Source organism: Aythya marila (assembly GCF_965140915.1).
Source record: "Aythya marila genome assembly, chromosome: 9".
NCBI classification, from domain to species: Eukaryota; Metazoa; Chordata; class Aves; order Anseriformes; family Anatidae; genus Aythya; species Aythya marila.
Genome location: NC_139050.1, coordinates 2,492,570 through 2,504,966, shown reverse-complemented (window position 1 = coordinate 2,504,966; position 12,397 = coordinate 2,492,570). Strand labels below are relative to the sequence as shown.

At 38.1% G+C, this 12,397-nt stretch overlaps 2 protein-coding genes across 2 annotated transcripts in view; one reads left to right on the top strand and one right to left on the bottom strand.

The window, feature by feature from the left end:
• The window catches only part of ATR (ATR checkpoint kinase), a 40,302-nt gene extending 30,108 nt beyond the window's left edge, over positions 1 to 10,194 (bottom strand). The window contains exons 1-13 of the mRNA XM_082767184.1: positions 10,117 to 10,194; positions 8,612 to 8,703; positions 7,617 to 7,760; positions 6,145 to 7,034; positions 5,234 to 5,421; positions 3,989 to 4,183; positions 3,545 to 3,771; positions 2,650 to 2,799; positions 2,327 to 2,525; positions 1,437 to 1,696; positions 818 to 1,008; positions 633 to 733; positions 142 to 313 (exon numbers count right to left, since the gene is read on the bottom strand). Of these exons, the coding sequence (XP_082623310.1) occupies positions 142 to 313; positions 633 to 733; positions 818 to 1,008; positions 1,437 to 1,696; positions 2,327 to 2,525; positions 2,650 to 2,799; positions 3,545 to 3,771; positions 3,989 to 4,183; positions 5,234 to 5,421; positions 6,145 to 7,034; positions 7,617 to 7,760; positions 8,612 to 8,703; positions 10,117 to 10,175 (2,868 nt within the window). The 5' untranslated portion in view covers positions 10,176 to 10,194. The remainder of the gene's footprint in view (positions 1 to 141; positions 314 to 632; positions 734 to 817; positions 1,009 to 1,436; positions 1,697 to 2,326; positions 2,526 to 2,649; positions 2,800 to 3,544; positions 3,772 to 3,988; positions 4,184 to 5,233; positions 5,422 to 6,144; positions 7,035 to 7,616; positions 7,761 to 8,611; positions 8,704 to 10,116) is intronic.
• A 321-nt stretch (positions 10,195 to 10,515) lies between these two features.
• The window catches only part of PLS1 (plastin 1), a 41,038-nt gene continuing 39,156 nt past the window's right edge, over positions 10,516 to 12,397 (top strand). Inside the window, exon 1 of the mRNA XM_082767700.1 lies at positions 10,516 to 10,541. The gene's annotated coding sequence lies outside the window, so the exon portion shown is untranslated. The remainder of the gene's footprint in view (positions 10,542 to 12,397) is intronic.

Sequence of the window (12,397 nt, the reverse complement as noted above, 5' to 3'; positions counted from 1 at the left end):
TTTTTTTTTTTAAATTTCTTTCCTATCCTTTGAGACTTCACCTTGAAAAGTAGAAAATTTTTACCTTTAATATCATTTTCAAAATACATTAATAGAACCTAAGTATATGCCTTTGTATGTTATCAACTCTTTTCTTTTTACCTGACAGATAGGTTTCTTGTACTGACTGAAAAAAGCTTGCAGTTTTATGGACTTAGCTGCTGCCAGGGATCGAATTTCTGTGTATGCTGCTCCAGCCACAGAAGCTGACTTGGACAACAAACAGTGCAACAAATGCAAGAGGGCAAATGGTACCAGATCTCCTTTAGATGCCCTTGAAAAGCGAGTAGAAAAAAAATAAAGTAGAAAGAAAATTAACCATTGCACTAATAAAATTACTTAACATACAATTTTCACAATGCAAAACAACTCATCATTGTATATAAATAGCTTATCTGTACTTGCAACAATAGGACAGGAAAAAAAGGGGCATATTCCATATGAATCAAGAGATTAATACAGCTACAAAGGACTCCGGATGAAGCCTGAGCTTGAAATAAGTACATTTAAAGTTACATTTACACTTGAACAAAAACTTATTGTGCATTGCAAACTGACAGTACATTGCAATTTCAAGATATTATCAAAAATACCTTCCAATATCTCCTGTTGTGAGAATCAAGGTATCTTTAAGCTCATTATTTCTTGATATTTTGGCATTTGTATAGGCTTCTTTCATTCTTGAAACAAAGAGCTAGATCACATGAAAACAAAAGAATCATTTTGAAGGGTCTGACATCAGTAAAAGAAAAGCAACAAAAAATAAGTATGAATTCACCTCTTTTATGAATCCCTCTTCAGAGTCTAAGGATTCTAATATGTTCTTTATACAGTCGCTGAAAGCCACTCGTACATCTTTGTCTGGATCTTCCATTAGATTTAATAAAGACCCAATGAGAATTTTCACACTTGACTCATCACTGTTAAAATCCAGATGTTTGCAAAGGTGAGGTATATTTTCTATAAATGCTGAGCATGGATGGGTTGGAGGAGGAAAGGAAAAGATACTTTTAATTATTATTATTATTTTTTTAAATCTATTGAAGAAAATAAAAGTGTTACAATTCAGACATAAAGCACATAATATTTACTCTCTTGAGAAATGAGTAAAAAACCAGAAGAGCTATTTCAAATCTAGATTTGAAAGTACTTTTACCAAGTACTACATTCCTAGACATAGCCACAATTCCTAGACATAGCCACAAAATTAAGCACGGTAATTTAAAAAGAATGTCACAACAATATCTAACATTAGCTTTGGTATCAACTGAAATACCAAATTTCAAGCACTGTCTTAGCTACAAAAAAATAATAATAGAAAAAAAAGAACGGAAAAAGGTACAGAAAGAGTGGAACATAACTTTGTACAGAAGCACAGTAAAAATAAATTCACATACCTAGTTTTACTGAACTGGATACTTTGTTCTCAAGAAGAGTAAGAAATGGCTTGAAAACACAGGCTTGCACAGAATGAGTTTTGTCATGAGCAGAAGTCACAGTAAGGTTGCTACATAAGATACCATAAGTAACGTTCCTAATATTAGAGTCTGCTGAAGGAGGTTGTACACTGAATGTACCAGAAAGACAGCAAGATAATTTTCCAACTATAGCAGCACAAGCCACCTTGACTAGCTCAGACTCATCTTTGATTTGATTTCTGAAATAGAAACAAAAATGAAAACATTTTAATAGATCGCTTATCTAGAAATTTACTTCCTACATTGTCTAAATTCTTTAACTATACTGGATGTATTATTTGGACAATTTAAGGATCTGCTTCACTAGATTATTTTTTTACTTTTCAAATAATTTCCAACTTTTCTTAAATGGTTGAAGTTGCACTGGGCATAGTGAGCCTGGTATGTTCCAGAGAAAGTGAAGACGACAGACAATAGAACAGAGAAGAGCAAGAAGTATATACAAAAGGAAGAGAAACTATAAAGATTTTAAAAGACATATGGACAAATATTTTAGTGACAAAGACACCCCCTTACCTCTCCTTAGTTTAAAATTATTGTTTAGAAATGGGGTCCTACACTAGCAAAATAATTTGTATACAGACACAGTAAGTGAATTCTAGTCTACATTCATTTACACACATTCTGTTGATATATTTTATACTTTCTAAAATCAAAGCCTAGTAAATTCTGGATGAAATAGAAATAAAAATAAAAAACCTGGATGAAATAGAAATGAAAATAAAAAACAAATATTTGTTTCAGTGCTTATAATATAGTTCTAACATGTGTGGTTTTCTTCTTGCAAGAGAAGATGCATTAATACATACAAAAGAGCTTTGGGAATCACAGTGCAGGATGTCATGCCTCGTGGATGAAGCAGAAGAGAGAATCCTTTAACACAAGTAGCCCGAATTACTTCATGAGGACTTTGTAGTGCCCAATGATAAATGGATTTTCTCCAATCCAAACATATGTTTTTTGGGAAGAGAGACAGGAGGAACACACAGTGTGACTGAGTTTGGGGTGCTAAAGAGAAAAATAAAGCAGGTAATTACTTGACTTAAAATTTGAATATTGTTATTAATCATAAAGGGACAAGAAAAATAATTTCCTGAGAGATAATAGGTTTTATACACTTCAATATACTTACAGAAACTCTGTGCAGTTTTCTGACTCAAAGCTAGAGGATCAATCCCAAAAGCAGATGTTTTAAAAGAATCGTCAGGATGGCTGCAAATCCAGGGCAAAGACAGCATTCCACATAGATTGTCAAGAATCTGATCACTCAGTGGAATTTTTACTAGAAAAAAAAATCCAACACATGACACGTTTTTATGTAAGCTCTGTATAGACGCACGTTATGTTAATTTAGTACAGATTTTTTTTTCAATCAAGAAATAATGGTATCATTACGGGTTGATACCCTACATTTTATACATAGAATATAATACAGTCTTATATGAAAATAATCTAAACGTTTCATCAAGTGGCAGCAGGTAATGTGTGAGCGGAATGAATACAACTCTGCCATCTCTGGATTTGTATGAAAACTCAGGTGGATTTTGGGATGGCTACTAAGCTGAACTCACAAAACAACATTATTCTTAGAAGACTCTGTCCCCCATATTACTAGCTGCTTTAAAAAATAACCAAACCAACCAACCCACCCACACAGGTTCTTTGTAGTTTAGATACACTTCCAGCATGCCAAGTTCTGATGAAAATGGTTAGAAGCTATGAAGTCTTTAAGTGAAACAGAGGTAGTAATAGAGGTAGTAATGCATGCTGTCTCTGTGCATTTTAAGAAGGAAACTAGTTGAAAATTCATTTCAAAGACTTGTAAATCACATTCAAAAGGAATAAAAAGAAAGCTCCCTAAATAGAGAAAAATTGTTTTTTTTTTTATTATTATTATTTAATTTAACCATTTTTGTACAGAGTTCTAACACAAGATGTGTAATTTCAGTACAACAAACCAATTCAGTCAGATGTGTTCTTAGTTTACAAAACCAACAAAAAACATACGATTTTAAATGATTTCTCACCTTGTGCATACAGCAAAGCATCAAAGATTTTCACTATTCTGTCAACCACTTGTTCTAGGTTAATAATTTGCGTAGCAGCCTCTAACAGGCTCCTACAGACTTTCACTACTCTTGTGATAAAATCAGAGGAAATCCATATGAACTGTATATTCACCAGAGAATCTGAGGAGCTTGGAGTATTCTTGCATGTGTCAGTGTTACACGGATGAGTTACTTTATGATCTATACTGTTAAAAATAGAAATCATACGATCAATGTAACAGACTATAAACATTTACTACTGTAATGCTTTTAAGCAAAGGTGACATATAATTGTACCTCTTCAAAATATGCAGGACTTATCTGATACTTGTCCTGAGACATGGGGCAAGTATTAAACTAATCCACACAGATCATAACAGTTACAATAAACTATTGGTCTCATTTTCACCTTGGTACCTTTACCTGGTAGAATCTGTTGGGGGAGAACAGTGAACTATGCACAAAGCAGCTAGTCGGAGAATTACAGTAATTCCTTCTACAATCTGAAGGATATCCGCTGTCACAATTTCTTTCTCGAGGATAAGTATTAAGGATGCAGCTTTCTTTGTGATGGCATTCCATAGTGTGCTCTTCAAGTTCATGTTTACTGGGTTAAGTCTGTAATTTGACCATATTATTTTCAAACATATGGGTGTGTTTCAGTGGTTCCCACCTGCCCACACCACCACCAGAAGAGAGAAAACATAACAGCAAAAATAGATCTAATCCATGTTAGATATAGGACTGGAGGATTAAGAAAATAACAAATGAAACTTTAGCTTATATGAGCATTTTTGGAGAACAAGATATTAATTCTAAACTCAAACATGAGGCAAATCAGACTTATCTGAAAAGCTATAAAGGTATTAGTTTACCATCCTTAGAATGTTATGACAACCAGGGTGTTTCCTGATGTTATATAAAAAGGCAAATGTCACTCCCAACTATAGCCCTGCCAGCCTAACTTCAGTCCCTGGGAAATTCTTCCCTAAATCCATTTCTAACCACATAAGGGAGAAGACGGCAAGAGACAGCAAGCAGCTTTGTAGAAACTGACATAGTGGACCAGTGGGAAGCTGAATAGGAGAGACCACTGTGTCCTTGTTGCCAAGAGGGTCAACTGCATATTGGGCTGTGTTATCAAGAGCAAAGGCCAATCCCCACATCTGGAGTACAGACAGCATGCTGGAGCCAGTTTTGAGTGCCCAAATACAAGAAAGAGATCAATATGCTGAAACAAGTGCAAGATAATCAGAGAGCTAAAGCAAAACACAAGAGGCCAATGTAACTGGGTTTGGCCACCCCTGGATAACCTGATTTAACTTGACTTGTTTTGAGCAAGTCCAGGTCAACTATGCTATGTACTCAGCTATGTACAAGATTCTACCACTCTTTGTATATTCTCTCAGCGTTTCTGTTTTTAATGTGTAGAAATTAAAATAATTCACATTAAACACAATAAAATAAAAATGCAGTCTCTTTAACTGAAGTTTAACTTAAAAGTCATCTGTAGATTCAGATCTTTCAAAAGATCATTGAGACCTTTTCCAAACATCTTCCAATGTGACTATTACAAAAAAACTGCCTCAAAACAAACAAACAAAAAAAGCATTTCTTATTATTCTCTAGTTAAATTAGTATTAAGTGGTTACTGAGTAAGTGTCATACATTACTGGTGTAGGTGATTTCTTTGGACGCTGTGTAGATAGGCTTAGCCGTTGTCTTTTCTCCGGAACTTCATCACTGCTGCTGCTCCACCCATCAGTATCAGAAGTATCCAGCTGATTCTGATGAAGTTCCTGCAATATTTCTTCTGTCCGTGTTTTTAATGCTGCATAAAGTGGACTAACCAGATACTGAAATGTACAAACAAGAGAAGTACCATGATTTGTGTTATGCCTTACTTCCCAAAGACATGATATTATTATTTCTGACATCAAACACAAAATTTTGAGACGTTATGGTAACATCAAAGTCTTAAAAACCTTTCTGTACAAGAACCTTAATTACACAATGAATGAAGTTCCCACCAGAGACAATGCAGCTCGTTCAGCTGTTTCCCAGCTCTTGCCATAGTACCTGGCTACTGAAGCCATCAAAATAGACATGAGTTTAAAAAACAACAGATACAATATACATGTAGGTGCATGGGTTAAGACAGAACACCCAGCACACCCACATCTCATTATTTTAAATTAAACCTTTCTGTCTCCCTGTCTCTAAAAAGTATGACAACGCATAGAATTAGAAAGGAAAAGCAGCTCATATGATGAAGGGAAATTACTTGTTAAGCTACCCTTGTTTAACCCTATTCTGTGCCTTAGCCCCATTGTATAATACAGTTGTAAATAGATACTTGTGCCTGCATAGCCTCTCACTAGCTTAATATATTTCAAAAAGATAGGGTTCAGCTATGTTAAAGAATTCTAACCTATAAAAATACATGAAACAGCTGAGTAACAAGGAGGAATACCAATCAAATTATCCAACTACAACAATATTTCTTGGATTTTCTTCTTTGCACAGATAAGGTTATGTACATTATCTATTAACACGAACAGTTTCTAAAATCAACCTACCTCTTGTTCTTCCTGAGTTCCAAGCACATTCACAAAAATACTGCAGATGGTATTGATATGGGCTTTTCGCACTTGTAAGGCAGATTCATAGCCAGGTGGAACAAACTCCAAAAAATATTGCAGTATATGGCAAAAAGCAGCTTTCAGCTTTTCAGAATGAAGACACCTAAATACATCTCCTTCAAACAATGCACAAAGCTTCTCTAGTAGCAAGTTCAAGTAGACAGGTTCAATATTTTTGTAAGAATCTGCTTCAAAAGGTAATAGTGTCCTCACCAACAGTAAGAGCGGTTCTTCAAAAAGTTCTGATTCTTCAATATCCATTTCAGGTGCCGATTGTAGAATTCCAAAAAAGACTGTGAAGAAAACACTGGCCAGCTGTTCTGGAGGTCCTCCCAAATGGATTAATTTTATTAAAAACTTCACTGACAAAGCTTTAACTTTTGGACTACCATACTCCAACAGGGAGCAACCTATCCCCCAGAGAATAGTATCTTGTCTTACAAAAAAAACATCTGCAACAATATGCGTCAGGATAGACAATAAGATAACTTCCAAACAGTCTACATTAGGCATACCCATCAGCTCTAATGGTGCCGATTTTAAATATCCCACACTGTCACTTATATTGCTTGAAAATCTCTTCACAGTCACCGGCCATATCAGCACATCTCCCCAGAGATGCTTTCGTACATCTCTTTCATGCAGGAAGATTAAATCTTGGAAAAGCTGTAGCAAGTCTTTTGTCAGTATTTCAAAGATGGAGCAACCCCTCATTTTAAACAGAAAAAGTAAGGAGCAAATGACATCACAGATGTTTTTGTGCAATGTGTTGCAGTTTGGAGTTGCAGCAATTCGAAGAAGCCTCGTTATGATCCAGTTACTAAATTCTAGGACAATGAAAAGAAACAGCACTCAGAAAACTATTAAGACAAAAAACAATGCCTCCTACTAAAAAGCACATCCTTGAGAGCAAATTATTCATCGGAAAAAAAAAAAAAAAAAAAAAAAGAGAGAATAAAAGAATAAAAAATTTCATTGAGAAAAACATGTAAGCTTCGTAAACAGAAAGCTTTCTCAGGGACATTTCATCAGGAGATCTTATTGAAAACCAGGAAGGGATTGTGGGCAGGAAGAGAAGACTGATTTTAGAATGGGTAGTTCCAGACATTTTTTTCCACCTCAAAAAACCCCTCAGGCAATAACTATTTGTATAGGATATCTTACCAACGTTAGCTGGGCGGTATCATAATTACTAAGCAAAAGTACTGAATAAGGTCAAGCTCAGTTCTCATAAATTACCATTATGACATATGCAAATCAATTCACTTAATAAAAGTCTATCATAAGATTCATAGGTAATGGCAAACTTACCAATTTTTCTTTTCCCTATTTTCTTTTGTATGAATACATCAGCAGAAAATTTAAATCCTGTAAATACCAAAACTGAATACAAACACTTTCAAACTCACCAATGGAACTGCATTCAGTTTCCTCCTGATTTCCACCCACATTTACAAACATAAGGGGGGAAGATTTCATGATATGTTGAATAAAATCTAGCAACATCACAGAACTTGGCTGTGAATCTGATTTCTTAATGAGTTCCAATGCAACTTTAAAAAAAAAAAAAATAAGAAAAAAAAAATCTGAATTAGCATTGCAATAAACCAATTTCACGAATTTTGTTCACATCTAAAACAGGAGATGAAGAAATTTATTATATAAAATATTATGATACTGTATCAAAGCTGTATAGTTATCAATCTGAAATGTACCATATTAGTCCATGAAAAACATTTTGTGGTTATTGTAAACCCTGTACATGACACCAAACTGTATGAAGTAAAATATAAATTGCTCATAATAAGTATTATTCATTAAAACTACTTCCATTCATTTAGTTAGTACTACATCCAGCTCTTTGATTAGTGCAAAATAGCAAATAGTTAACAGTTTAATTTGTAATAATGTTTTCCTAGATTTATGATCTCTGTAGAAAAAAATGCCGATGATTATTCTAAAGCTGCAAAAATCAAAGTTTTTAAGTTTCAACTTCAGCTTACAGAATCAAGTTTAACAAAATATTAGAGATATCTAGTGCTGCTATACAGCTCCCTTTAAGCAAGTATCTGAATCACATCACATTTATCCAAATTCCCCAAGGTTACTTAGAGAGCACAAGAAGGAAACTATCCCAGATTTAGACAGCAGTTAACCAGAAAAGTTACATGATAAAGATAAAATACAATACTTATATATTTAAAAACAATACTTAAGAACAGGCTGTCTTTTTTTGGGTGGGGCAATTATACATTTGTCTGAAGTCACTTTGTATCTCAAAAGCAAATACTTCAACTACTAACATTTGTTGAAGTGAGATGTAACTTGGAGAGAAGGGAGATTCCTTAAACTGTAAACCACGTTTAAAATTTATCAATTTGAAAGATAGGGATGTAATACTTACCCACATCTACATCTGTAAGAATTCTGTCAATGAACTGGCAGAGTATTTGTCTTGGTTTCTGAACAACTGTATTGTATTCTTCTGGACTAGCACTAAAATTAAAAGTACATTATGTTATCAATTTTAAAACATTAAATAATACGGAGTTAAACACAGAAACAGGTAATTTTCTCTTTCAGATGTCTTCAAAAATAAATGCAGATGGTTTTCTTGATTTAGCAACCAGCATATTACATGTCCTTCTCTCCCCTTATTTTTCATACACACAAAGTTGTATGAAATGCTGAAAATTATTTAATTTTATTATGCGACTACATTTGATATACATTAAACACACTTCTGACCTATTATACCCACCACCACAAAGCAAAACAGTTTTTTTTTTCCTGCCCCAAAAGGTTTCAGGCAGAAAAATAAAATTGAGTACCCTTTTCACTTTGGAAATTAACAAAATTATTCAGCTTATTAGCTACCAGTATGCAGGGTAAGAGGTATCAACAGCAACTGCTGAGGTGATTACCATGTCAGGTACTTTTTTAAGGTCAAATTTTCAATATTCAACTGTAGCTCTTTGTGAACTAGTTGACTACCACAGAATAAGCTGCGGTCTTTATGCTGCCATTAGAATTCTAGAGACAAATACTTCTCTTTCTCTGTATGCGTGGAGCATATACGTGCCCCAGTCATGAAATGCTCCTATACGGGTTTAATCTTTGTCCCAGCGCAGCTTCTTTCAACAGAGCTGGAGAGCAGCAGGTCTTGATCAGTCAGAACATGTGTAGCAAATGACCCTATGGTAATTCACACTGAAGTCTCAGAGGTAAGTAGGTTCATTTCACATCACACAATGAAGATTGCGGCAAAGGCAGGAACATGCCACACACACTGTGGATGGCTTCAGCAGAGGCCATATGGGATGGATTCCTAGCATGCTTGTGATAAACTCAGGTGTCTGTCTAGCTCTAAGCTATCTATCTTCCTTACAAGCTGAGCAAAAGTGATGCAAAGTGTTATTTTGTATGTGCTCTACCTACCCAGCACAAGAGATGGGCTTTTTATGACATTACCTCAAGGAGCAAGGAACCCAAGCTCCAAGCTTTCAGCGCTGCCACAAGCTTCTCTCCCTCCCCTCCAGTTTGGCCACCTGCAGAATGCTACTAGTACTGCTCCTGGGATTATGAGGCCTTTTAAGTGGCAAAATTGAAGGGAATGAAAGAAATTCAAGGACCACAAAAAAAAAAAATTAAATAAAAGGAGGTAGAATCGAGGCAGCAGCAGGCTGCTTTCTTTCGGGCAGCAGCAGACGACACTTAGACAACACACGCTTCTGACTAAGCGCAGTTCGCATCCATCCCGAGCGAGGCACAGGACAGAAAGTAAACCCGGTGCGGGATGTACCACACGGGGCAGCGGCGGGGGCGAGAGGCCAGGCCGGGCCGGGCCGGGCCCCGCGCCCCATTCCCCAGGGCCCCAGTCGGGCAGGGGCCGGGTCCCCCGCGGCCTACCTGCCGAGCTCCCGCAGCGCGGGGATCATGGAGGCCATCTCCAGGCCCTGCTCCGCCATGCCTCCCGCTTCCACCCAAACCGCCTCCGCCGCCAGCCGGCCGCTCGCCCGCGCCCCCCGGCGGCGCTCCGCCTTCAGCCGCTTCGCGCCGGGCCGCGAGGGCGCCGCCACAGCCGCTCCCCGCCCCCTGAGGCCCAGCCCGGCCCCGCCGCACGCGGCCCCGCTCCCCTCAGGCGCCCTCGCTGCCGGGCGAGGCGTGAGGCGGGACGCGGTGGTCCCGCCCCTACTCCCTTCACGCCCTGCCATTGGCCGCGGGAGCTGCCCGTCCGCTCTCCCCGCCCTCCTGATTGGCCCCGCCTCGCCCGCCGGCAGCAGGTGGCGCGTGCCCCGCGGGGCGCGGCGGCAGAGCGGGCGGCGGCGGCTCAGGTAGGGAGCGGGGCAGCCCCTGCGGCTGCGGGGGGTGCTGCTGGCCGGCTCCTTGAACAGGCGGTTGGTCGCGTCCTGATAAACGCACTGATTAATTAAAAATAATAAGCTGCGTTGGTTTTTTAGGGGTTGCTGGCATAGGAAGGGGCTGGGGGGCTTCAAGAAGCTATAAGACGTAACTGGGTTTTATCTTTGTTGTTTTTTTATAAATATTGTAGCGTTTTCTGCTACCTGACTTCATAAAATATTTACCTTTTAATAGTAATAATTACCTTTTAAGAGTAATTTCTAGAGAGAAAGCAAAATCCATACAGCTTTCCGTGCTTTAAGTAATGCTTTGATGCTCTAGGAAGACCAGGTCCGTCTGGGTTTTATTTTAAACAGAGAATTTTCTGTGTGATTCAGATCAAGAAAAACTTCTTAAGACAACTTTAAAACAGCGTTCTGAATGCAAACGTCCAAGCATGAGACAGGCTTGGAAGAAAGCCTTCTTGGCTAAGAAAGGTGTGACTTGCACTGCTTGCTAATTTGATGAGTTAAAATCCCAGAGACATAATCCTTGGTAAATTTAGGAGAGATGGTGGGGCACCTGCTGGGACGGTAGAGGAGTCTGAACAGGATGTATTATTCTTCAGCTTTCCATCTGAAGAAATAGGATTAAGTTATTGTATTATACGATGTTATTTCTTCATTTACACTGCATAAGTGGGATTTGCTCAGTGCTGAATTGGAAAAAAACAAAAGTACTTTTGCATGTAAGTCTCCTAAGTCACCAGTGAGATGCTATTAATATAGGTATTGTAGGCATGATGTCAGTTGTCGTAGGCAGAATGCTATAGAATTTCGAAGTGCAGTTCCTTCGAGTGTTTAACAAACTACAAATTCAGGCTTTTTTTTTTTTTTTTTTTTTTTTTTTCCCCACCCAGCTGTAATAACTACTCATAGCACTTCCCTAAAGGGAAATCGCTGTTTTCCATCCTTCACTGGGCATGAGGTTAGAAGCTTCTGTTTGTTCCTGGTTTCAAAGCCCCATCCATTCCATTCTGGGCAATACTGTCAAGTTCTTCCTGCTGACTGGGTATTACAAGACTCTTCAGTGCCCATAATGACCTTATTGCCTCCTCAGGAGGCAAGAAGTCTTCTGGATGTTCCCTGGAAAACATTTTGCACTTGCAAAACCTAGCAATCCTCAAACCCTCAAAAGATTCACCCAGTTTTGCTGCTTACTTTTCTTGAGCACGCAATAAGCAGCTCAATAAACTCTTAGTTTGTCTCCTTGCTTTTTCCTTATCCCATCTTTTTAATGTCATCTTTACCCCCAGGAGATGGAGAGGGAAGAGATGGAAAGGAGAGGGAGCTGTTTTTCCAGCTGGAGAGAGTGACTTGATGCTAATGAAAGTCATGTGCTCTTAGGCCATGTTGTTTTTTCTTTACTCATTTTTTAAATGAGTCTTGGGTGTGCAGAGCTCACAGCTTGCAGAACTCAGGGAAATTGATGCAGGTAGGTAGAGCTAAGTATCAAATCCAGTGTATGGGGCATTAACAGGAGTTATGCCAAAGCTGCCTTTCCCCTTGCCCATGGGTAGTCCTATCACTTAATAGTTGTGTGACGCTTCCACACCCAGGTCTCTATCTGTTTTTGCTTTTGTTGCTTCTTTACCATGTACCTCTGCAGGTCAATGTACTTAGTTTGAGACACTAAGAAACGCTGACTTTGCCTTGGACGAACAGAACACAAGAGTGTGTTTGTTGTCTTATTCCCTCAGTTATTTAATTCTGAGGTAGAAGTACTGTTTGTGTTGGGGCTCATCCGCTCTGTGGATGTATATGAGATGCTCCCCTGTGTCACTATAGGG